Source organism: Ambystoma mexicanum, chromosome 8 (assembly GCF_040938575.1).
Source record: "Ambystoma mexicanum isolate Mex_15411 chromosome 8, UKY_AmexF1_1, whole genome shotgun sequence".
Lineage (NCBI taxonomy): Eukaryota > Metazoa > Chordata > Amphibia > Caudata > Ambystomatidae > Ambystoma > Ambystoma mexicanum.
Window position 1 is genome coordinate 1,089,288,563 of NC_090929.1, and position 25,143 is coordinate 1,089,313,705.

A 25,143-nucleotide genomic window follows, 5' to 3' on the forward strand; every position below is an offset into this window, starting at 1 on the left:
CCTGGCTCTGTTCCCTTCCCCTGAATGGCTGTTAGGTGGAAGGACCATATTATGGCTCTGGGGCTGTCTCCTGCCAGACTGGCTGGAGCCTTCCACGGGCTGCTTGTTGTGGGTACACCCTTTGGGTGGAGCCTGCATGAATGGATTGAGTAGTTATGTTAATCATTCTTATAAAGCGCACAATCACCCTAAGGCATCTTGGCGCCAAGCAGGACAAACCAGCAAGGCTGCAACAGAAACCAGAGGGAGCTAGAATGGAAATATTTTAGAGCGCGTCTAAACTCTTAGTGATTAGTTGTAGAACTTAGCAAATATGGATTAGAGTTCCATAATTTTGCTGCCGCAATAGAAAAAGCACTGCCACTAGTTCTCATTAATCTAAAATTAGGAACTTGAAGCAAACCCTTATCTTGAGACCTACCCAGAACATAACGTAAACATTTCAGCTGAAAATACTCTGCACCTTGCCCATAAAAAGCTTGGTGAACAATGCAGAGTGATTCTAAAGGCCTCCCGTTTCTCAACAGCAAACAAGTGAAGTTGGCGAAAAACCAGGGAAATATGACACCCTAAAGGAGTGCTAGTGGCAATCATGGCAGCAAAATTTTGCAGAAGTTCTAGACAATGCTACTTTATATTTAGGCTGAACAAGGTTAAGTGAGTTACAGTAATCAATTCTGCTCTTCTTGGCACCAATGCCGCCACCACCAGGGCATATAATGCCTCAGAGAAAATGCAAAATGTTCCTCCGAATTCTAAGATGGAAATGGGCAGATTCGCAGACAGCACTGATCTGAACCTCCATTGAGGGAGAAGAAGCAATCTTTAGCCCCAGTTCCTTAACCACAGATACAGGAAGGGGGCCAAAATGAGGATGACCAGAGAAGCAGAGGGAGGAGATCCCACCACCAGGATTTCCGTCTCGTCACAGTTCAGCTACAGCCAGTTGTCGCCCATCCAGCGCCCAGCGGCCCCCAAAGAACCCCTAAACTGAGACGGTTAACTTGGGGTGCTCAGATTTAACTGAAATATAATCTGAGTGTCATCAGCATTGGAGTAGCAATGGAAAACGCGTGCACGGATACGTTTGACAAGAAGCTGAATATAGCTGTTAACAGGATCGGAGACAAGGCAGACCTGTGAGGAACACCACAAGTGAGAGTTTCAGAACAAGAGGAAAAAGGGGCAAGAGAAAGAGTTTGAGGTCTATCTGACAGAAAAGATGTAAACCAGGCGAAGACTGGGCCAGAGAGACCTCACTTGGATAGGCGGGGCAGTAAAATGTGGTGATCAACAGTGTTGCAGGTGGCTGACCTAGTCAAATCAAGCCGCTCACTTCACCCGGGTCTGCCTTCCATGCCAAGCCATCATTCACAGATACAAGGACACTCTCAGCACGCCGGCAAGGTCTAAAGCCTGACTTCAATGGATTGAAGAAAAATTATTTTTCAAGAAAATAAATCCGCTCTGGAGGGATTCCAAGAGTTTCATAAGATAAGACAGAAGGGAAATAGAATGAAAATTGGCTGGGGACGTGTGGTCACGAGATTATTTTCAATAGCGGTACGGCCAGCGCCTGCTTTAGAAACAGCAGAACTAGGTAATCAATGCAACCTCTGGCATGATCTCCTTAAGCACTTTGAGTGGGATTGGATTCAGTGAAGAAGCGGATTCCAATTTGGCAGAAACTGTTAAAATATCCTTGTGGGGAATTGAGACCAAGAATAGGAGGAATACGGTACTGACTTCTCAGCCAACCCCAAACCGGTCTCAGAGGAAGCGCTAGATATGTTTTGTCGAATATGTACGATTTCTTTGAATGAAAAAAAAACCGACAGAGCTTGGGAGGGAACCACACTGGCTGATGATATGGAATTAGAGGACAGTGAGCGTACTAAAGAACACTGCTTCCTGCATCACGTAGAAACAGCGCGTAGCTTCGCGAATAGCACCATGATAGTGCTAAGAAGATCCTTAAATGCTAGCTTGGCTTTTGGGCAATACAAAGACCGCAATTTATGGTCTGCTCTCCTACATTTAGGACAAACATCCTTCAGGTTTTTATTGAACCAGGGCTCTGATGGCTGTTGCCACTTCCTTGCCAGACAGAGTGGCACTTGACAGTCAGTGGCCGTAAAGGCTTGCATTAACAAACTAAGGGTAGTAGTCTGAATTGAGCCATAGTGATCAATTGGAGAAGACAAGGTAAAGTAATCGCAATAGAGGACACCTGATTTTTAATACAAAACCGTATAGCCATATGGTGCGACCAAATAATTGGCAAAGCAGTAAAGACCTGAAGTCATCTTAAGCTTGCATACTGGAATCCAGCTGGAGAAATACGTGTGGCTGCATCTCTTCCTGAAATCTGAAAGCTGCCATGCTGATTCAAGGACTGAAACGGAGAGGACCTGGATAGGCAATCTCTTCCCATAACTACAGGAGAACATTGTGCATCTGCTCTTTACCCAAAGTGTTCTGGATGCCAGTCCAGTGTGCCTGCCATCCGGAGAAGAAATCTTCATGGGTCCAGAAGAGGAGTGCTGGAACATCTTGAAGCCAGAATGTTCATCTGTTTCACCCAGGGTCCAGAGGAGTATTTGTGACCTCTGGAAGCCAAGCTGCTGAGTATTTCCCGGAAGAGGGGGTACCCTGGCATAATGCTGCCTGACACCTGGAGCTGCAAGAGTTCCATACTACTGAAGAATACTTCCAGTGGCGTCCCTGCCATGACGTCCATCCACTTTTCCACACCAGAGAAGGTTGCTGTCTGCAGAGGAGTGTCTGCTGGTGGGTTTCCCGCTAGCAAAATCCAAAGATGTCCCAAGGTTCCAGACTTGGTGAGGATCTGCAGTCCAGTCCAGTGGTTGTGTCCAGATTGCTGCGGCTGCACAACCGAAGATTGGAAAAGCAGTAAATGGCTAAATCCCCAACACCTACATCTGCCACTGCACCCATCGCCACAGAGTCATCCAAGGCCAGCAAGGGTCTTATCATCTTCAGCCATGCCTTTTCGAGGTCCAGAGCAAGATTCACCTCCATGGGACATCCACAGCCAGCATAGCAACCCGACATCTGAGACCTGCATTGCTGCCTTTCCGACACTGCTTGGTTCCCTTCTTCTTCTCAACACAGACATCCCACAGAGTCCTTTATTCAAAAGGGGGTCCATCCTCGAGGGGTCTCGTTGAGTAAAGCCAAGAAACTCCACCACTTCGCCTGCCAAAGTGCCAAAGGTACTGTGATGAGGAAGGGCATCTTCCATCCTCGGGATTCATCCAGGGTCCAAGATTCATCTTGGATCCTGTTCTCCTGTGGCTTCCCAGGTACTTTGGGGTAGTGGGATCTGTAGAAAGAGAAACTGACTATTAACAAACCTATTTGGACTCGCCGTAGTATGCAACATAAAGTACACTGTCTTTCCTTATATGTTGCCCAGCTGGGGGGGATACTCACAAAGTGTTTCATTTTTATCCTAAAGAAAGCATTCTGCCTATGTTCTAATTACCTGCCTTTGTACAGTAACGTTTTATCCATGTTGTTAACCCTTGCTTAATCATGTTAATGCTTTTGGATAGCTATCAGCAGTTGATGCATTGCAAGTCAATTTATAGGTAACAGTGTACACATATAACTGTATATATTAAGTTAAATTACACCTGTTCAGATTTCTAGTACAAAATATGTATTTGTATATACCTGCCTCACTTTTATGGTAGTAATAAAGGACTGTGTTATCACCTAACACAGTGTGTGCACATATATTGTGGGGAGCTTGGAGATTCAATGTATCTAAGAACCAGTCTGCATCACCTCCCTTGAGTCTCAGCCTGGCTGCTCGCCCAATGTTGCCAATTGAGAGCCTTCGCTGGGGTGCTATGTGCCTCTACTCCAAATATATAGTGGGCAGAAGCACAGAAACCCCTGCCAGTCTTTACTATGATTAACTTACAGATTGTGTGCAGTGAAAGACGTCACAAGACAATCGGAAGTATGTTTGATGTAATGCAAAAGGTTTTTTACCATCTTTACTCTGAGGTGCAAATATGGTGGCCATCTTAGAACAGAGGGACATGCTGTCCTGGTGGGTGGTGCTGAAGTCGCAGGCTTTAAAATTCGGGCGTGGGGAACTGAAGTGGTTATCAGTTCTTGCTCCGTTGCTGGGTGAGAAGCAATTTTGTGAGATCCTCACGGTAAGCCCCGTGAGCCATTGGAAATTTAAGCCTTTTGCTTCTTTATTTTATTTGTATGCTGGTGTTACGGAGTCACTACCACAATTTTATCGAGATGCAACATTAAGCAGGCGTGCTGCTTTCCACTCATTCTGGACACCAGAATACTTGCTGCTGGATATTATTCCTCTTGCCTGATGGCATATGCATTAGAGGCAAGTCAGCCTGGAAAACGTCCAAAATGGCCAACTCATTTAGCTTCTGCATGATGTTCGTGGTCCTCACCCTGATTACCACTGCATCCAGCTGATTGGCTCTCCCTCGCTAAAGAAGCCAATTGTGAAGCCGTTAGGCGTAAGCCGGCCCCATCTTCGAAGGCCCAGGATGAAAGGCCCCTGTCTGTGGCTTCCGGAGCTAAGATCGCTAGCCGCCGGTACTAAAGCTGCTAAGAAAGATTTCTGTGTGGTGCTCCACATCAAGCTAATTCCGTCCAATTCACCCACTGCCACTATCAGCAAACGCAAGACACTAACCACCCAACTGTCTACATGTCGACAACTGCTGACCAACTGGCGAACTATTTATTTAAGCACCACTCCTGCTCTCCATCACACCACCGCTCACAACCTTTGTAAGTACTTGCTATAGAGACATTGCATTGCCGCCTCGGCTACCATACAGTATGTTCCACTTGGGTTAACGCACTTTACACTCGCACAGTGAAAGCTGGAGCACTTGTCATAATATTATTTACAGTTTAAGTTGCTATTTCACGCACTCTCTGGCTAAACAGTATTTGATATCTTGCCAAGATGACTCCAGCCCAAATATGCTAACACAGTAACTGTTACATGACCTGGCAGACGTACAGAATTATATCTAACTTATCTGACTATCTACATTGGATGTATTTTGTGTATTTTAAACTGCTACTTTTAATGCCTAACTTAATGTTATTTGATTGTCCTGCCTGCCCTACCGCGGAATGCCCAAACTCCACGTGAGCAATAGTTGTCATTATCTTCCTGGCTTGGCCAGCTGTTCTGATCCAACTGCACCACTACACACTTACCTACTCCGGACCACTTAATAGGAGTAATTAGATGCTTAGACTATACAGCCGTGCTGCATTGAGATTCCTCACCCGCTAGTCCATATCCACACCCAAGGGGACCCCCCTCAGACCACATAGTACTACTTCCCACCAGATTGCCTGACATGCACTCCACACACAAGCTTCATGCTGCACGTCGGCTAACTCTCCCACATACTGCCAATAATCGTGCACTGTCCATGCCCAACAAACTACCAGACCATAATGCTGTCCTACCTACACGCTTAGTTCCAGCACTGCACACCTCTCACACCAGCCTTCTAGTGAGGAGCACCTCAACCTTACGAGGCAACAAGATAGTCACCACTGTAAGGTCTACCCCTCCTCCCAGCTCTGCCTGCTCCCCTTCATAGGGCATCATTACTTACCCTCTCCCAACCCCTTAGCAGAAGGAACTTGTTCCTTAACCACAGAACAACTACATTATTTGCAAAATTCACCAAATCCTACAGGACGAATGCCCCAACCTCTACCCAAAAACCTAATCTACAGGGCACCTGTGCGCCACGTCGAAGACTTTCAACAGACCCTGTAGCTACCCAAGCCTTCAACTATCCCAGCAAAGAAAACCAGAAGATTCAGGGAGCCCTTATTAACGCCAGACCCCTCCTCGCACACGCCTTAGACATTGCAGACTTCATCTCGACCAACAATCTTGACTTCAGAATCATGGTGTGATGGTGGAAATGCATTGGAGGGACAGGGCCACCCTGTCCTTGTCCTGTAGTCCTTTTTCATTTGTGGTCTGTATTGCTTTCTGCCCTGTATTGCTTTCTGCCCAGGAGTCCATGTGGGACTCATGGCAGTGCAGTTCTTCCAGTTTTTGGTTTGGTGTACAGACCCATGGGATACCCTTATGGCACCCATAGGCGGGGGCACAACCCTGTGCCCCTAGTGTATGTTTATGGGCACCTGTGTGTGGCCCACAGAGCAGGGTATGGGCTGGTGGCAGCTAAATTTGACAGGTGCTTCGAGTATCCTCCATTTTGGGATACCAGGCCCTGCTATTGGATCAGTTGATTCCTGATAGGAAACAAGATGCCCCTGTGGCCTCTTGCTTTCTATTGCCTGTTAACTTGTTTTCCCAAAGTCCTGGGAAGCCCTGACTCGTCCCTTCCCCCTGACTGGCTGTTGGGTGGAAGTTCCATATATGGTATTGTGAAGTCCAGGCCAGACTGGCTGGAGCCTTCCCAGTGACTGTATTTCATGGGTGGGACCTTGGGGAATGGAGTGTGTGACCAATATGCACTTCTTGTTGTGGATGTCTGGTTTCTGGTGTTTGACACAATGACTGAGACAGCCCTGCCCGAAACTGGTATGAATGCAGTGTGTAGTGTGAATGGCTGGGTACTTGTCCCAATGCACATTCCTTGTTGTGAGTGTCTGAGAGGGAGGAGAATGGCCTGAATGAACTGTATGCCTGATTGGCTGATTGACTGCTGAATGCCCTTCTGAGTGATTGGTTGCCTGAGTGTGACCCAGCAGAATGAATGGGAGATCAACTAGTGTATCTGGGGGCCTCTCACTGCTAGAAATCGTTCAGAAGTTGGAGTTGAAACTAACATTGAAACGGAAGCTGAATCTCAAAGCCGAGCCTAAAGAAGAAGGTTGACTGCTGTCTCCCTTCGCCAAAATCTGAAAGCCGTTGAGACTGATCCAAGAGAGGACCTGGCTAGGTGCCCTCTTCCTGTGCTCCGAGGGACCATCGAGCACCGCTAACCTTTGCTGAAACTCCCTTGAAGTCAGACCCTCGAAAGGCTGCCGACCGGAGACTGGGACCGCCGAGGAAAAGGAAGATGAGCACCGTACATTCCGTCCACCGTCATCAACCAGGGTTCGCAGGTTTGCTGTAACCGCTGGAGGCCCGTCAAAGCCGTGTTGCCCAGAAGCGGGGACCGCTTGACACGGTGCGATCAACGACCAGAACCACACGCTCCTTTGCCTAAGACTTTTGATTCACGGATGCGCTCATCCGCACCGCCTCCCGCCTTATCCCTCCAGAGAAGGCCAGGCCGTCGATGCGCCAAGGAGCATCTGCCGGTTGGTTTCCTGCCACCTAACGACCGTAGAGACGCCAGACAACTCGACGCCCTTGCTGGGCCACAATTCTTCACAAACTCTTTGCGGTCCTGAAATATCGACACCGAAGTGCTCGCCTCTTCCTTGTAGGACGTCTTCAAATCGCCGTCGATGAGCACCGCTGGGACCGAAGCTGCCGCCTCAACGCAGAGTTCACTTTATTCGAGGGATCTCGACGATCCGTGGCTCCTGCTTTAAAGGGAGCCACTCAAGAAGGATCCGTCAACGACTCATCATCCAACTTTGCTATTCCAGGTACATTGGGGTGGTAGAAACCTTATAGAAGGAAATAAGACTTTTATAGAACAATATATGGACTGGGCTTGTGATATATCTTTACTTTACAGGTTGCCCAGGTGGGGGGGAATCTCCACACAGAACTGTGTCTAGTGGTAGGGGCCATTATTCTGCCAATTGTTCTAACCAACTGCTTTCCTCCTATGTCTATTGTTGGTTACCTTTATTAAGTGATTTGTGTGACATTTGACCAGAGTACAGTTGATGCACTTTAATGAAATCTGATAATAATTGTGGTACCACTTAGAACTGTATATATTTGCCATTGTAGATTTTCTGAGCCCAAAGTGAGTTATTGTGATTGTGTACAAAACCTTGAATCTTAAATTATATAAAGACTGTGTTTTAACTAGTACAGTGTGTGGACATTCCTTTGTGGGGGCTTCAGGACTACACTGTACTTAAGAACCAGCCTGCATCACCTCCTGAGAAGCTAGGCCCTGATTGCTCGTCCATTGCTACCAACAATAGAGAATCTTGGCTGGGGTCCTCTGTGCCTCTCCTCTACCATATAGAGAGCAGAAGTACAGACCCCACCAACCCCCAGTCTTTACACATGGCTCCACGCTGCAGCAAGGCAGAGCCCTCGCATTAGCTGTATGGGATAATTACACTATTTTCAGGAAAGACCGATCTACTGCCAGAGGGGGCGGGGGAAGCTATCATCGCTAAAAACACATTCAATGTGGGAGAGATGCCAAACATCCCGTTCCACGCTGGCGAACTTCTTTCATTCAAAATGACACTGTCACCTACAGCCGCACTTAACCTCCACTTGATCTACAGACCTCTAGACCAATACTCTCAGTTGGGGAAGATGTAGCTCAACTAGTCTCGTCCAACACTAGGCCGAGTTCACAAACAATGCTCATGGGTGACTTCAACCTAGGACTGAACGATCCTAAGGACACCAATGCATCATCCCATGCCAACACTATCTCAGCATTAGGCTTCATGCATAGGATCCTGAATCCCACTCATACCAAAGGCCACATATTGGACTGGATCGCATACCTTAATAGCAATACCAACATTAATGCTAACTGCCACTGTCCTTGGTCAGACCATCACGTTATCACCTTCAGAATTACTAAGGACTCTGTCTCTAACAAACTCTCTCAGGTAGCACCTGCTGCCCTTTCAAGAAACAAACGCAACATCACACCAGACAATATCCCACCACTACTCAGCCCCATCCTGGCTCACCAGGACATAGGAACCAACAACCCCTCCATCATGGTCGATCTATACAATAAAACTGTCCTGAAAACCTGCGCAGTTCCAAGAGACTGGTCGAGTCAGACTGGAAAAAATCACCAAATGGCCTTAACAAAGCTAAATTTGCAAAGGCAGCTACAAATTACAAACAGGCTATCATACAAGCAAAAAGTGTTCTGTACAATGACAGAATAACCAATGCTAAATCAGGAACAAATGAACTCTTTGCTATACTCGGAAAATTAGAATCTCCAGAACTACCAACAGTCTGCAACAGACCCAAACTGGTGTGCTGACATCCAAAAAGCCCTCTCCGATAAAATAGTCCTCCTACAATCGAAAATTGAAAAAATAAAATGCCATGTTTAAACCCGATCAACTACCTCAACTGTCTACTTCAACCCACACCTTGAATAACATGGTCACACAATTCGTATTCACAACTGTCTCCAATTCAGAAGTCCTAAAAATCATCACCATCAAATTGCCAAGGGCACCCATGCCCGGCGGCGGTTATCAAAGACTGTGCATCTGAGCTCTGCCCCCTTCATCACAAGTCTCATCAACACCTCGTTTGAAAATGGTATTGTCCCAACGAATCTCAACACTGCCTGGGTATTGCCATCATTTAAAAAAAACTTCTCTCAACCCTAACATACCCATTAACCACTGGCCGATAACTACTGTACCATTCCTACTCAGGATCCTAGAAACCAATAACCTCCTTGGCCTTAGACAATTGGGCTTCCGCCCTAGACATGGGACAGAAACAGCACTATTGGATCTTAAAATCCAAATGGACGAGTTCAAAGGTAAAGGTAAACTAGCCCTGCTCGACCTCTCTGCAGCGTTCAACCTAGTCAATCATAAAATTCTCTGCAATCACCTCTCATCAGCTGCCCACTTCTCACCCAAAGCCATCTGGTGGATACAATCCTTTCTTACAGACAGAACAAAGAGTATTCTCACCCAGTGCAGCAGCACAACCCAGCTAGGTCTCCTGCAGTTTACCACAAGGGTCCAGTGTCTCACTGACACTCTATAACACCTTTAGTAAACCCCTTTTTGACCAGCTTGACGACTTGGGTGTCCCCTACACTAACTATGCAGATGACCCCCAAATCCTCATTCCCATCGCTGGCTCTCATGCCATTGATTCAGCCTCTCTCCACGTCATTTATAAAACAATACAAATTTGGATGGCCCACCACCGCCTGTGCCTTAATGATGAAAAGACAGATCTTCTCCTTATAGGGTCTGAACTGCGTCTCAACAAGCTTGACGACGCATTTAAATCCTTCAATATTGACGGCAATACCATAAAGGTGTCCAAGGCAGTAAAAACCTTAAGTTTTTACCTAGACTCAGCTCTTACAGTAACTAAACGAGTTAATGGCACAGCTTCTGCAGCAGCTAACACCTCCAAGCTAATCAACGCTTGAAGACATTTTGTATCCCCTGACAGTTGCATCACCCTAGCCATAGCACTCATCTTGTCCAGAATGGACTACTGCAATGCCCTTTACGCCGGCACCAATAACCACAATTTGAAAAAACTTCAGGTGATACAAAATAACACCTTGAGAGCAGCTTCAAACATACTGAAACACTCACACATCTCCTTGACGAGAAGGAATGCTCACTGGCTACCTGTCCAATAATGTATCATTTTCAAAACCCTCACCCTGACCCATGCATTTCTACACAAGTCAGCCCTGTCTTACCTGACAGACAAAATCTCTAGACACCATACCACAGCCCACAGGCAGCAGCTTCCCAACTATAGCTGCGAAACACTGGAACACCCTACCAGCCAAACTAAGGTCAGAAGGCTCATTTTGGGCCTTCCGTTTCCTCTCCTGTAAGAACAGGGCCTAGATGCCCTTGGGCTGGGTGCGCTATATACATTACAAAATAAAAAGAAGTGGTTGGGTGGTGTTCAACTGATTAGCTCCTGTAGCCCTTTGAGTTGCTATATATACCCTTAATAGGATTGTTTTTTCTTTATAGGCTTTGTGAATTATCCTCTTGGATTTAAGATTTTTTAAAAATATTTGGCTCTCGGGATTTGGGTAAGTGAAGGTCCTTTTAATGTTGTCTGGAAGGGATGCTCTTTTGGTGGAGAACAGGGGTCCGGTGATTCGATCTCTGATTTTGGTTTCCTTGCTTTGGTACACTCGGATTTTGGCGAGTTCAGTGCGGTGGCGTTCATGCTTTTGTGACATGGTATAAACCTCTTTAATAATATACTAAATGTTTAATGGCTTTTGTAGGACAAGTTTAATGTGTGAATAACCGCTACATCCCCTGAAGATGATAGAACTGTCTATCCGAAAACACGTTGGGACTGTATAGGAACCACATTGAAGATCTTTTTGGTTGGTTTATAAAGCTGTTGGGGTGGGGAGGGGATTTCCCTGGGACTCATGATTTATTTCTACAGCCTGAGGGCTGTATGCTGTAATCTTTATTTACTTTGTGGATTATTTACGAATTTGAGCCTTATTTAACAGGCTGTTTTGGAAAACATACTAGAAGTGTTCATCTGTGATGTGTTTTCTTAGGTTATTTGAATTGAAATGTTGGCTTTGTCCCCAATTGGAGTGCGTTTGGGTTACCTATGGTCTCCATGAGTCTTTTTCTATGTGTTGACCCCTTTGTACTGGGACGTCACCCATTTGCAGCTGAAGCATTTTTAATAGAATTATACAGATTATCCTTTAGTGAACCAGCAAGGCAGCCCCACTCTCTAGTTTAACACATATTAAGTCATAGCTGAGCCATACACTATTCGATCAGATATTTCTCTTTTCTGAAGTGAACTTTCCAATTCCCCGTTTCTCTTGGTCAGATAGTCAGGTAATCTGCCCTAATACCCACCCATGCCTATTCATTGTCCTGGACATAGGCTCCCCCGACATGAACAATATTCACCGTATGCTTTAGTTAAGCTTTGTAAAACATAGAACATTTTACAGTTTTAATCAATTAGCCTGCCAAATAGTTTAATTATCTGCAACTAAAATGCTAGGGCAGCGATATTACGGCAATGCTGTCACCTTTTAGATTCAAGGAATTTCAGATCTGGCGTAACCCTGAATGAATGCACATTCTAGTGCATTGACCGCACACAGGCAAACGCCACACGCCATTTCACTCTTAAGGGTACCAGTGATTTACTCCATCCTAGGACTGGAAATGTGCTTTCTGGTCACTAGACTAAAACCCAAATATGGGAGATGGAGGTCGGGGATTTGGACTTCTGAACCAGCGCACCCATGTGACGTTAAGCATCTGCCCGCAAGGGTTTCATTTTGATGACCCAATCCCTCCATCATCCTATCAAAGTGATGCGAATGCCACCTCCAAAATCATGTTCTCCTTTTAAAGATTAAAACCATCAACGGAGGAAAGCGTGCACTGGCTATACGATCGATCGGTCTGAGGGGTTCAGGAAATCTCCCTTCTGGTTGTTGGTTTGGGGCAATCAGCCAAAAGCAGATCAGTCACCAGGTTGGGCTTGGCAATGTGGAATGTTGAATGCATACATAGCAGTGAAAGGCTACTGGACACTCCACCAGAGGGAAGGCTCTAATGGTAGCTTTTATAGACCATATTCAGCATTGTGCTGCAAGAGATTTGTAGAGTAGTGACACACAGTTCAGTATGTGCACTAAAAAAAGGAACTGTGCTGATTCAGGCTAGGATTAGGGTGGGCGTATTGCCCCTTCAACTTTTCACACGCCTATTTCAGCGGGACATGATACTTTATAGCATGTACATTTAGAACAGATTAACACTGCAACAAAGAAAATGGGACTTACCTTTAACAGTAGTTTTGCAGGTAGATGGCTGTTCTCTTTTCCAGTGCAAACACTCGGTCTCTGCGAGAGGCATGGAAGTGGTGTTGACTTGGTGTCCAGCTTTGCAGGGGAAGAAGGGCTGCGCATAAGCGCACTCTGCAGGTGGTGCATAGGTCTGGTGCTTTGCAGGTTTTCCTATCTGTGCCCTTGTCTTGTTGCAGACACGTGCTGCGTTGACACCCACTACATTTGATTTTAAAATATGTTACAGAGAATTATTGATCCAAGCATTGGAATACCAGCTAAAGCACTGAGTGTAAATTTAAATTTGACATAAAGCTGTAAAAGTAGTATTTGGGCAAAGGCTCATCTTGGAACGTTCAAGGCCGGCAGGCTGGCTGCAGGCACAGCTTACTCCATTTCTGAATTCATGACAATCCGCAGAGGCACTGGTGGGAGGTTGGAGGGGTTGGGGGGGGGCACAGCATTGGGTCTTTTGGTTGTAGCCCCGGATAGAAGCTCGGGGGCGACAGCCAAAAGGCTATCTGGCCCCGACATCACCGTAGCCCCAGATATTTTACAGACCTAGCAGCACCGCTGGCAATCCAAAAGGAGTTTTGAAACTGGTTTCATTCGAAAATATTAGTCGGTCACCCCCGAAGGTCGGCTTATGCCAGAGTTTCTTGCATGATCTGTGGTTGGTGCAAGTCATAGTGGCTTCGTATGTACCGGCAATCTGTGCATAAGGAATGGAGGTGCGTTGCGTGGGGCTTATGTTAAAACGGACGGAATCAGAACTCGGACTAGAATCGCTATTTCTATTGACCTGCAAAAGATCCTTCCATGCTGGAGCTGGTATTTAGTGATTGATTTATTTAGGATTTAGGATCGGAGTTGACCATGTACTGCACTCGTAAGTGTGACATGAAGCTTCAGAGCTAGTGTTCCAGATAAGCTCCTTATCTTTCCAGGTCTAGGACCTCAAATGTTTGTGGATTCACCCAACACTTTTCACTTGCTGGCAAATCTAATGCAGTTCCCCAAATTATGTTTCGCTTGGAAATGGGCTTTGTCTGGGCCACATTGATAACTCGTACAGGACAAAGGGGCAGTGGCTAAAGCCTTTCTCAGACAGGATGGTTTAATGCTTTCATGGGCTAGTGAGCAGTAGGAAAAATCCTTCTCTTTTTGCTAATGAGGAAATTAGCAAAACACTTAATCAAAGGATGAAGGAGGAACTTGACAAGAACACTCCTTCCACCCCAAAACATTAGATATCAAGCAGACCTCCATGTATTTCACGCCAGCCTGGTGGATACTATTCTAGGTGGTATGATTGATGGGATATATAAACCAGAATAAGTGAGGGAGTAAAAACAGCATAGAAAGTGGCAGGAGGGGAAAACAAACACTGAATGCATATGCCTCAGCCAACAAAACTATGGGGCAGAATGCACTACTCTACGCAGGGCATCTGAAGCGCGAACAGATCATTTAAGCTCCACATTGAAACACTTTCAATATGCAGCAAAAATCAGTTCTGAGTTCGCTACTCGCCCTTTATTGTCACCACATGATCCGGAAACTGCTCCTGCGAGGCAGATGTTTCCGGCTGGGTGCATTTTGTGACCTCTCAGCAGGACAAAATCACTCTAACTGGGTGCGGAAATAACGAGTGCCCAATTGTGGGAAGAATTCATTTTCGCTTTAGCTTTCATCTCCATGCAAATCTTCTGCTAATACTTTCATTCTCATTGGGCGTCAGGGGGTGGGGGGGGCGGGATACACATTTTTACTGCCACACAACCTTGTACAAGAGGATTTTCTGCCCCTCCACTAACCTTCTGGGAGAAGCTTTTCTTAATGCCCATTATCCCAGTCTTGAGGGATAGTATCCTTTTTGTCGCTGACAAAGCCTGGTTCCACTTCAAATACAGTTGAGTCGAACAACATTAAAATCCCATTGGAGGAAGCGTTGGTGAATCCAGCAATGTTGGGGTTTGTAGACCTGGAGAGAGGAGTTGATGTATGTTGTACCTGCTCATTTGACTCACCCAACCCCTGGAGAGAAGGCACAAAGCTTGAACTACTCTATGCAATGACTCCACAAACACTCCTTGATTTCAGTGGCTTTGGACATTGTTGGCGAGGATCTGATGCAGGCACATGCTCAAGTAGGTGCCCATAAGGTGAAATAATGTTTTTCAAAATCTTTGAGAAGCTGTCTAGAATAGACACTAACTGGCAAGATTCTGCAATGCATGGGATTTAAAATAAACCCTCAGCCCGCGGCTGGACACAATCTGGCACATGTCAAACTCTGCTGTTCAGTGGGAAACCAGAGTGCAGTCTGGTAGGTGCTGTGGGGTGAATACTTTGGCTTTTCAGGGTGCTCGCGGTACACTTGTGTTGTACAATAAGAATGGAGACTTGGCAGATGAACCTGTTAGAGAAGAATTCCATTTTGGAGTTCTTTTGTCCAACTATGAGGATACCCTCCACATTTTGCTGAATTTCATGGTTTTTGGACTTAATTGTTCCTTCCTGCCGGTCTTAATCCAAAGCCTGACTGAGAGAGTGGCTGTGCTTTATCTGCCTTACGAGAGTGTAAGTCTCCTAAGGCTTGTGTATCACACTCCCAGGGTATGCACCCACTCTGTTAATGCTGTGACTAGGCTGGTAGTAGCCTTTTACGTTATGTAACATGGCTCAACTTTGGAAACCATTTTTACCTCTCTGTGTCCTTTTTGACTACCCTCTTCATTTCACACAATGGAGGCTGTCTTTGTTTATCTCGAAGGCTCGTGTGTGTGTTTGGGTGTGTGTATGTGTTCGTTCATAGGACATCTGTATCGCAGGGCTGTAGTAGGTCACCAGTTCTTACTGGTACACACAGGTTTCTGTCTGGGATATTTATGGGAGCCCTTCCTGGGTGCCTGGGTGTAGTTGGAGGGGATAGTCGGCCATTGTCTGACCATCCCTCTGTTTGAATGACTGGTGTGCTTTCGGGTGCTGTGATCACTCGCTTCACCATGTCTACTTCTGGAACACTAAAGCTACACTCCTGGAGGGACCGAAGCTCTGCGCCTGCATCATGTTGGCACTCTACTGAATTGTGCGAGAGAGTTCTGCCTCTCCAGAAGACAATAAGCACCCAACGTTGCATCACAGGATCCAAAAGTGTGAGTCCCTTCACTGCCGGTGCATTTAAGATTCTCCATGCCATGTGGATCTGAGTTTTTCCCAGGACTTCAGGCAAGCACACTGGTTCGATCTGAAACCCCCCTGCACAGAACACAAACCAGAACACCAACTGCTCCTTTGTACATTCCCGAAAATGGAGCTCATGACCTCCAAAGCCCGCCCAAACTCTCCCAACTGGTTGCCCTGGGTCTCCATGAAAACTGTTCTGCCCTGGATAGGAAAAGTATTACTTGTCTCAAACCGCGTTTTCATTTCCATGTAAGACTCTGTTTAACTTTTAGTACTTGCATGATAGTGTTGCATTTATGTCATGGAGTTTGCCTAACTGTAAGTATAGTGTTTAATCTCTTGAGATTTCCTTTATTAAGAATATATGTTTCATATTACTATAGTGTGTGGTCTTCCCTTCACTTTCTATTCGTGAGAAGTGGGCAGTGTACTTGTTTACCATCCCCTTTTACTCGTAAGAGTTGAGCGTTGGCTGCTTCATCTCCCTTCCACTTGGAGAGCTTGGCAACACTTGAGGGGGTATCCTTGGTCAGCAAGTATGGAAGGCCTACCGAAGGCCTACCGAAAGACCCTGACCAAAGAGCTTAAGGCAGATCTCCCTAACAAGCCTCCAGTGCCCTTAATGCTATACAGCAAACATTATTCTGGAGCAAGCTTCTAAGAGCAATCAGTGCTTTGCAGCAGAGCTTGTAGCCCACTCTGTACCGTACAGTGGCAACGTTTGCTATCCCGCAAACTCGCAGTGCATTCTATTACTGTATAGATGGAACCGGGATTATGCAGGAAGTTTGCAATGCACTCGCTCTTGTACACGAGGAACATGCTTTTCTGCTTGCATAGCCTCCAGTATTGTCCAATGGGAACAATGGCCCTGTACATCCTCTGCAGTGCCATCATTGTTGTATGATGGAAACAGTGACGTGCCGCTGGGGAAGTTGCAGCACACTTGATGCTCTGCGGCAGGATCCTAGACCACCCAGGCCCATAATGGAAATAGTGACTCTGAAAGTCGGTCACTCAAAGGGCTCTAGTGCGATGTAGCAGGAGCGTGGTCTCGGCACGGAACCTGTGACACACTTGCTGCTGTAAAATAATCTCTGCTCCAGAGGAAGCGTCCTGTGCTGCGCAACAAGAACAGTGTCTGCAGTGTGCTTGCAGCGCACTATGCTACTCGGCATGGGCTCTGCAAGCAGCTTGAGTGCACTTGACTCTTTGTTGTTGGTAGAGTTCAAGCTGCCCTTGGGCAGCAGGGACACAACCCCGGACACAACTCGTGCAGGCAATCCAAGTTCACGAGTGGCTCAATGAAGTCTCCAACTTAACTTCAAAAGCACCAGTTATGAGACCCACCCTCCTCTCCTCTTTGAGTTCCCAACTATCGAAAAGGCGGTGTGAACTATATATTTTATTGTGACAAAACCTTACCCAATTCCTTGTAAATGTAGGTTAATGTCGATCTCTTGCACAACCTGTAGTTGGGGAAAGTCTTTGGAAGCCACATGGTATTTGTGTGTACAGGCCATTAGTGCTTAACTAACATGTAGAGGTGGCTGGTGCTTAACTAACATGTAGAGGTGGCTGGTGCTTAACTAACATGTAGAGGTGGCTGGTGCTTAACTAACATGTAGAGGTGGCTGGTGCAGGGTGTACATTTGGCCTGATGGAAATGGAATCCATACACACTTTAATGGTTCTGTTGGAGGCTGTTGGAAGCACACGTCTAATTTCCAAGCTACTGGCTGGAACTTATTTCATTATCAAGGTATTTTTGAATAGTGCTCCATGTCAATTTCTGGCCACTGTGATGATTCTTCAGAAATTGTCACTTTTCCCCAATGGGGAGACCCTTTCCATGGGGCTAAGAAGTGCTGGCCGCTAACCAATAGTCCCCCTAGGGACGACCTCATGAAGAGGAACTCCCCTCCTGGGGAAAAGGACGCTTATTAGGGACACAGCCCCATAACTCCCGACACCCTAGGGTAGGAACATTGCCCAAACCTCTTTTTCTTAGACTTATGTCAGAAACCATGTTTTATTGTGCTGGGTCAGACAGTTTTCATGTGATAAGTACAGGGTTGAGGGAAACCTCAAACGCTACAGTCAAGCAGGAAAAACACTGGACTATCTGTTGTCAATGGAACTGATGTTATACCAGGGGAGACCTGACTATATCAAGACTGCAGAAACAAACGACGGGAGAAGAGAGATCGAGATCGACATAGAGAGACGGAGAGGAAAGTCTAATTGGAAAACGACATCAAGGCCAAGGCAAAGGGAGAAGTTGAGGGAAGACTCCAGAGGCTCGAGATGGACGAGGTGGGTGTGGCTCAAGATAACGCACAAGAATGTCTCACATGCCGGCGAGGTGTTGGCAGTAGTCGAAATAGAATCAAGAGGTGCAGAAGACATCCTGCATGAAGACAGAATGCTGGCCCTTCGGGTAGTGAAAACTGGTGGCCGTGAGTAAGGCTGAGAAACAGGAGAATCGGCATAAGGCCCCAGCGAAACAAACATTTGTAAATTATGAGATGGCTGGAAAGCATCGCACCAGTCGGCTGGGAACCGGCCCAATGCTTAAGGACGGAGATTGGATGGTGGTGTGACCTTAAGTGGTGTGACCTTTAGTGGGTGGACCGTGTAGTCGGACAACAGCACCCAGATTGATAACCCCAGCCTGTCACAAAGTCGCAAAGACTGGCTTAAGAAGCATCCAGAATGGTGGTGGCTGGATGACCCGTATGGAAGGGACGGTCAAGTCAATTACCTACAGAAGAACAACCCACTGTACAGGGCCAAGGAAACAAGTGCCCAATGAGAGAAAAACCTATTGAGCGTCAAATGATCCCATGCAGAACCGGTGAAGTATCCCTGAAACAGTGCATGTAACTGCAGTTGTTAAAAGTCTGGGAGGGAGCCAAGAGAAAGCTAATAGAGCTTTGGAAAACAGGCAGCACAAGCTAATGTAAAGAAAATGCTAACTAAGCCATCCAACATAAAGAATGGTTAGATAACAAGTAACACTCACCTCAACGGTTGCAAATTGAATCTGTCTTTAAAACTCCAATCCCATCTCCCCGAAACCTTATTCGAGGGGTTATCGTCGCAAACTCCACAGAGGGAACAGAAGCCTATCCAGGGATCTTCCGGAGCATCATTGGTAAGAACAGAGTTCTGAAGAGGACTTTCTAGGACAATGTCGACTAAGACGTAACATCCCAAAGCACATGGGAAATGGAGGCCTTTCTACGCACATCGCAGAATTATGTAGGGCTGGTCTTCTGAGTAAAAACCAATCACCGCTATCAAAAGGGCTGTTCCAACCTTATAATTGGTCAACACCAGATCCTGCCAAGTGTCCAGTCCCTTCAATCCACGGAGTTAACACTCCCTGTTAAAATAAGAAGACATTCCTTGTCTTTGTCGTCTTCTCTTTCATAAAAAGCAGAGAATCCAATTCTTGCCTGTCAGAAAGGAACCTGGTAACACCCAGGGAACCGAGAACATCAGAGACTGAGTGTGAAGAAGCCAAGAAAACAGTAAATCCCTTCAAACCACAATTCCCTGATCAGGTCCGCAAAGGCATAGCGCTGGAGAGGCAGGTGGGACTCTGGGAGCATCTTCATTGTCCCAATGGGACAGGATAAAGAATATAAAAGAGTCGAGACTGTGAAAACCACTATAAGGGAATTACAAGTATTGCTGAGAACTATGAAAGACATTGGGGATCCATATAGGAGAAGGGAGTCATTCTCTTAGCCCCGAGGATCCTGTAGAACTGTTTGTTTTTTTTGTTTCTTCTTTTGGGATACATGAAGCCTAGAACCCTTGTGGAACTTTTGATTTGAACAACCTGAGAATCTTTGGGATGCTTTACAACCAAGAGAAGGGAGTCCTCCTGGGTTACGAGCAGAATGTTATATGATTTTGTTGTGGTGACCGGGATAGAATAGGAGCCTTTTTGATTGGGACTTCCTGATGAGCACCCGAGTTTCTCTAGTTTAGGTAGGGAAGCCCATTAGAGTTAAGGACAGAGACTTTTATTCAACATAAAAATAAACCTATAGCAACCATCACGGCACCACTTGGTCAGTCTCTTTGTTCCTTGTCGCCACATCGCTTCAAAATACTGGGCGCCTATGTGCACGGTGCCAGGTAGAGGAAAGGGGTTTGGAGTCGGGCCTCGTGTTTATTGGCTGCAATGATGGTCTGATCGGCTAATGGGTTATTTGATGTGGAGTTTGAAGGAAAATGGCCAGGTGAGTGAGTTGTAGTTAGTTGGGCTCAATCCTCCGGCCGAGGGTGGAGTGGTCCTGGTGTGGTCTTATGTGGACAAAGTCATGCTTTTGTTTCCTTGCCTACAAAAAGTAGGCACATTAAGACGTGATGGTCCGTCCAGGCGGCTGCAATGTGTTATCTCGCCTAACCTCTGCATGTGTTTGTCTGTGCCACTGCAGCTCAGTCTGGATGAAGGGGGATGTGTTTTATGCTAGAAATGCCCAGGAGAGTGTATAGTAAATGCATTGGCAACCCTTGCTAGCCTCGGAATGGCCACAAATGGCCAGTTTCTAATTCTACAGGGCCTACCATAGAACATTCTTTTATTGCCATAAATAGTACGCATTTCCTCACTGCCCATAAGCCGAGAGTAACCTTGGATTTCAAATCCTCAAGGTGACTGCATTAAAACTATACACGTCTTTATCCAGTCTAATAAAAGGAACCCAATTAGAAGTACACACAATGGCGGCATTCAGGGAGATTACAGAGCAGAATAATTGTAGGGGAGCCTTCAGATTAATGCCAGTGTGTCCGATAGGGGATGTCTGCATTCTTTTTTCACCTGCCACTCCTTAAGTACCACCCAAACGAAAGGAAAGCATCACGTATGTTAGCCATCAATATTTAACATTCAACACCACTGCCTTAGAGACCCGGTCAGTGGATCTGGGTTCTAGCGGTCCTGTCTGTGAGAGATGTTCAGTGATTCACCAACCAAACAGATGCGCCTCCATGCCAACAGTACCAGCACCTGTGTGATGGTTTGTGCTGCATTAACTTGCTCCATGATGCCGTTGCCTTCTGTTTCTCTTTCAGATGCATCATCCTTGCCACAGCCCTACCACGATGACACCTCTGCAGTCCAAGATCTTCTCAGCTTGGAAGTGCCACCACCACCGCCTCCTCCACCAAGCCGTCCAAACGTCCCGCCTCTTTCACTGATAGAACCTCTCAGTTCTAATTTTCAGAAGATGGATCTGACCCCGTCGCCAGGCTTCCAGGTACTACTAACATAAACCTATGGACATATGTTTGTTGCTTGTTGAATGCCCCGCAGGGCTCTTAATGCATGTGAATATTCCCAGTTGAATCAAAAGGTTCTATGTAATTTCCTCGTGTAGATTTGGTCTCGGCCAAATCCATCAATTTCTACTTGCCATTTTACTGCAAATATATGTGGGGGAGACCCTCCTGCAGCACCGTTTGTCCCCCCACCTTATTTATTACCCTTACCCACCCCCCCACATATATTTGTGGCAAAATGTGGCTGAAAAAAAATGCCATGGATTTGACTGCGACCAAATCAACAGCGACGAAACCTCCTGTTACCAAAAAAGCGGGGATTGCTGCAGCTACAGAAATATGGTGTGCCAGGGAAATAAACTGGGTCAGGTTAACAAAATAAACCACCTTTCTCTATTTAAAGTGGATCCCCCATCAAGAGAACTGACCGTGAATGAATGGGCAGGGAGAGATTAATTGTGGAAAACCTGCGCTAGTTCCCTGAATGGTGACGGTGGATACATTTTGCTCACTGCAGTCGTGTGCTTACACTGGAACCTTGTGAATGGTTATTTAATGAGTACTGATTGGTAAGAAGAGATTGCTTGACCTACTCGGGAGGATCAACACCGCCAAAACCTTTAGCTCCGAGCCCTTAACATAACCTTGCTTGCCTGGTCATTGCGCTAAACTGACGCCGCAGACACAAGAACACTGGATCCTAGATGCATCTGCAGCTGACAATCTGAGACTTACAGATTTCTTCGAACATATTGCAAACAGCATCAACCATTCGAAGGGCCTGCGCTCCGAGGCGTGCCCGCCTTACCTGAAGTTCTATTTGCAGCAATGTTTGAGCTATGGAGCCCAAGCACTTGGGATGGATTAGGGGTTGGGAAAGAATGCAGGCTAATATTTCAATACTTTGAATAGAGGAATGCAGATACCATTGGAATATTCCATATACTTCACACCTTGTAGCATTGAAGTCAATATTTATGGTGCACAAAAAGATCTGAGGCCCTTGAAAATGTACACTTTGAATTTTAAAAAAAAATGCATATCCGGTGTAAAGCCATTCAGGAAAAAAGCTTGTCATAGCAGCAGGTTAATATGTATATCTGGTGACGGCATGCTCAGGGCTAAATATTCAACGACAATGCCATCTTGGGAAATATGCCCCACTTGACGGTGACATGGCAAACTGGTGGGGCTGTGTGATTGCCGGACATGATATACAAATAACATGTGCTGTTGTCAACTTTTTGGACTCTCTTTGCTTGCGTTTCGAGGCTCAGCTAACGAATTCCCCTTTTTTTTAGCATTGACACTTATAGAATTTGAATCCAGTTGTTTAAGTTTATTAGCACTCGAACTGCTGATCAAGACTTTACCTGATAACTGGACTCGATCCTTGCAGGTTTATGCATTCCTTCAGTCCAAAACAACCTAGATATTGCGTGGAAACATGACACAATGTCATTTTGTTAATGTTTTTTAGATGGCTGGGTGTAAGAAGTTTTCAGATGTTTAGGTTTTCTTTTATGTAACAAAAGTTATGCTTGACTGACTTTTTTAAAGTTGTGATCGTATAGCTGAAGTTTCAATAAAAAAAAAAATATATGTATATACACTAAAAGGTAGGTAAACTCTCTGTCCAGCTGGGAGTGTTTCCATGCTCTGTGTCACACTCTCGGTCCTCGTCTGTTCGGGTGCACTGGGGCTTGATGGAGTAATGGAGTGATGGAGTGATGGTTCACATGGTGTAGACTGCTCGATTTAATCCCTTCACCCTGGCAAGCTGGGATGGATGGGTGTATACTCCTGGGGGGCTGTTTCTGGCTTTAGGTGGGCTGGTGCAGATTTCTGGCAGGGGATGATATTCTTGGTTGGCTGTTTGATTGCTTTTTGGAGATAGCTGCTGTTTCATAGCAGGTGATTCATGGGTCGTGGTGGTGCAGGGTCTTAGATGGCTGGTCCAAGCACCCAAGGGACTAGGGCAGACTTCCCACATGTTATGTTACGTTAAAGGATATTTATGCCAGCCACTATCTCCACAGGAGTGGTCCCCTCGTGCTCTGGTGTATCTGAAGGTTTAGAGGGTAGGATCGGTTAGTAGGGTGTAGCGGGATAAAGGTAGAGCGAGATTTGTGGTGTTCTGTTGGCAGCTTCATTTCGGTTATCACTGTTTGCTGAGAATGGGTGTGAATTATGGATCTGTGGGCTCCCATATGCTGTTGTACGAGACTGTGTGGTTTGTTTTGTATTTGCAGTGTAGTGAAGTGCTTACCGTTTGCAGTGCAAGAGAGTGATTTTGTTTGTTTAGGGTTTGAGAGGCATGTGCAGAGAGTTTAGGTTTTAGCAGATGGGTTAGTGGGGTTATCTCTTTCTTTTTGGCATCTGTGTTTGGTGTCTCTGGCCTTGCTGTCTGCTGGAGCTTTCCTCTGTGGTTCATTCACCTGGTTTTGCGTGAGGCGTGGTCTGTCTCTGTGACTATATAGTGATCTGTGGGCAGGAAAGGATGTGAGGGCCTCCCTCACCCAGGATTATGATTGCTATGGTTGTGTGTTGCTCTTTATTCGTAAGTGAGTTCTGCCTGGCATCACCTCCCTGAACTCCTAGGGCGCGGTCCCGTCCCTACGAATTCTAAGCGCTTCCTGTGCGGTTGGGTGTTAGTAATTAATGCTCCTTTGTCTCCAGCAACGGTCCCTGTCCATTGGGCTTTGCCTAACGAAGGGGGTTGGCTTGGGAGGGTGAGTCCTGGGGGGGTTATCATTCTTTTTAGTATTTTTTCAATTGATTATGTCTGGTTCTGTGGTGAAGAGCCAGCTTTGAGTAGTTTCCTGATCTTTTTTTTAGGTTGTCCTTTTGTATTTCGTATGTCTTTCGGGAGGGTGTTCCAGGTTTTTGCTGCCAGATGAGAGAAGGAGGATCCCCCCTACCTTTTTCCATGTGTATGGTTTTGGTTCTAGGTGGATTTCGTTGCTTGATCCGAGTGTTCTTGTCGGTTGGTAAATCATTATTTTCTTTTGTAGGAATTCTGTTCCTTGGCTGTGGATTGCTCTGTGCGTTATGCACATTGTTTTGAACGTGATTTGATGTTTGATTGGAAGTCAGTGTAAAATGTTTAGCGCTGGGGTGATGTGGTCTCTTTGTGATAGTTTGAGGAGGAGTCTGGCCGCTGCATTTTGGTTACGTTGTAGTTTCTTAAGCAGGTGTTCTGGCATTCCGAGGTAGAGGCTGTTGACGTAGTCAACTCTTGACATGATGAGGGTGATGATTGTCAGTGTTTTATGGGGGAAGGACAGGAATGGTAGGATTATTTTTATCGAGTGTAGGAGGAAAAAGCATTTCTTGATTTATCGTGTTTACTTGTGGTTCTAATGTTAGCGCGTTGTCCACTAGGATTTCAAGGTTTTTTACTATTTTCAATGGTGTGGGTGCTGTTCCTAGTTATGTGGGCCATGGGATATAAATGTGGGCCATGGGATATGAATGTCAATGTTTTTTAATATAATCCTAATTTTTGTCTTGCCTGTGTTGAGTTTTAGGCTGTTTGTGTTCATCCATCCGTAGAGTTCTTTGAGACATCCTCCCAGCATTGTGTTTTCTTCTTGTGTATCTTCAATTTTATAGATGTGTGTCATCTGCGTAGTTGTAGCACGTAAGGTTGTGTTTTTCTCATGACCTTGATTAGCGGTGCCAGGCAGATGTTCAAGAACAGAGGGGATAGGGATGATCCTTGTGGTACTCCACAGTTGGTGTCCCGTTGAGCGGATTTGAAAGGTTTTATTAAGACGGTTTCCGTTCTATTTACTAGGAATTATTTCATCCAGAGAAGGGCAAAGTCTGTTATTCCTATTTCTTCTATTCTCTTGATGAGGATGTCATGGCTGACTGTGTCAAGCGCTGTGGAGAGCTCGGGTAGTATTCGGGCAGAGTTTGTGTCGGAGACTGGTATGGTGCA

General features: G+C 45.9%; 1 protein-coding gene across 2 annotated transcripts in view; it reads left to right on the forward strand.

The window, feature by feature from the left end:
- Positions 1-25,143, forward strand: part of FBLIM1 (filamin binding LIM protein 1) — a 161,076-nt gene that overhangs the window by 67,553 nt on the left and 68,380 nt on the right. For both annotated transcript variants that reach the window (XM_069611087.1, XM_069611088.1), the window contains exon 3: positions 20,991-21,175. In XM_069611087.1, the coding sequence (XP_069467188.1) occupies positions 20,991-21,175 (185 nt within the window). The remainder of the gene's footprint in view (positions 1-20,990; positions 21,176-25,143) is intronic.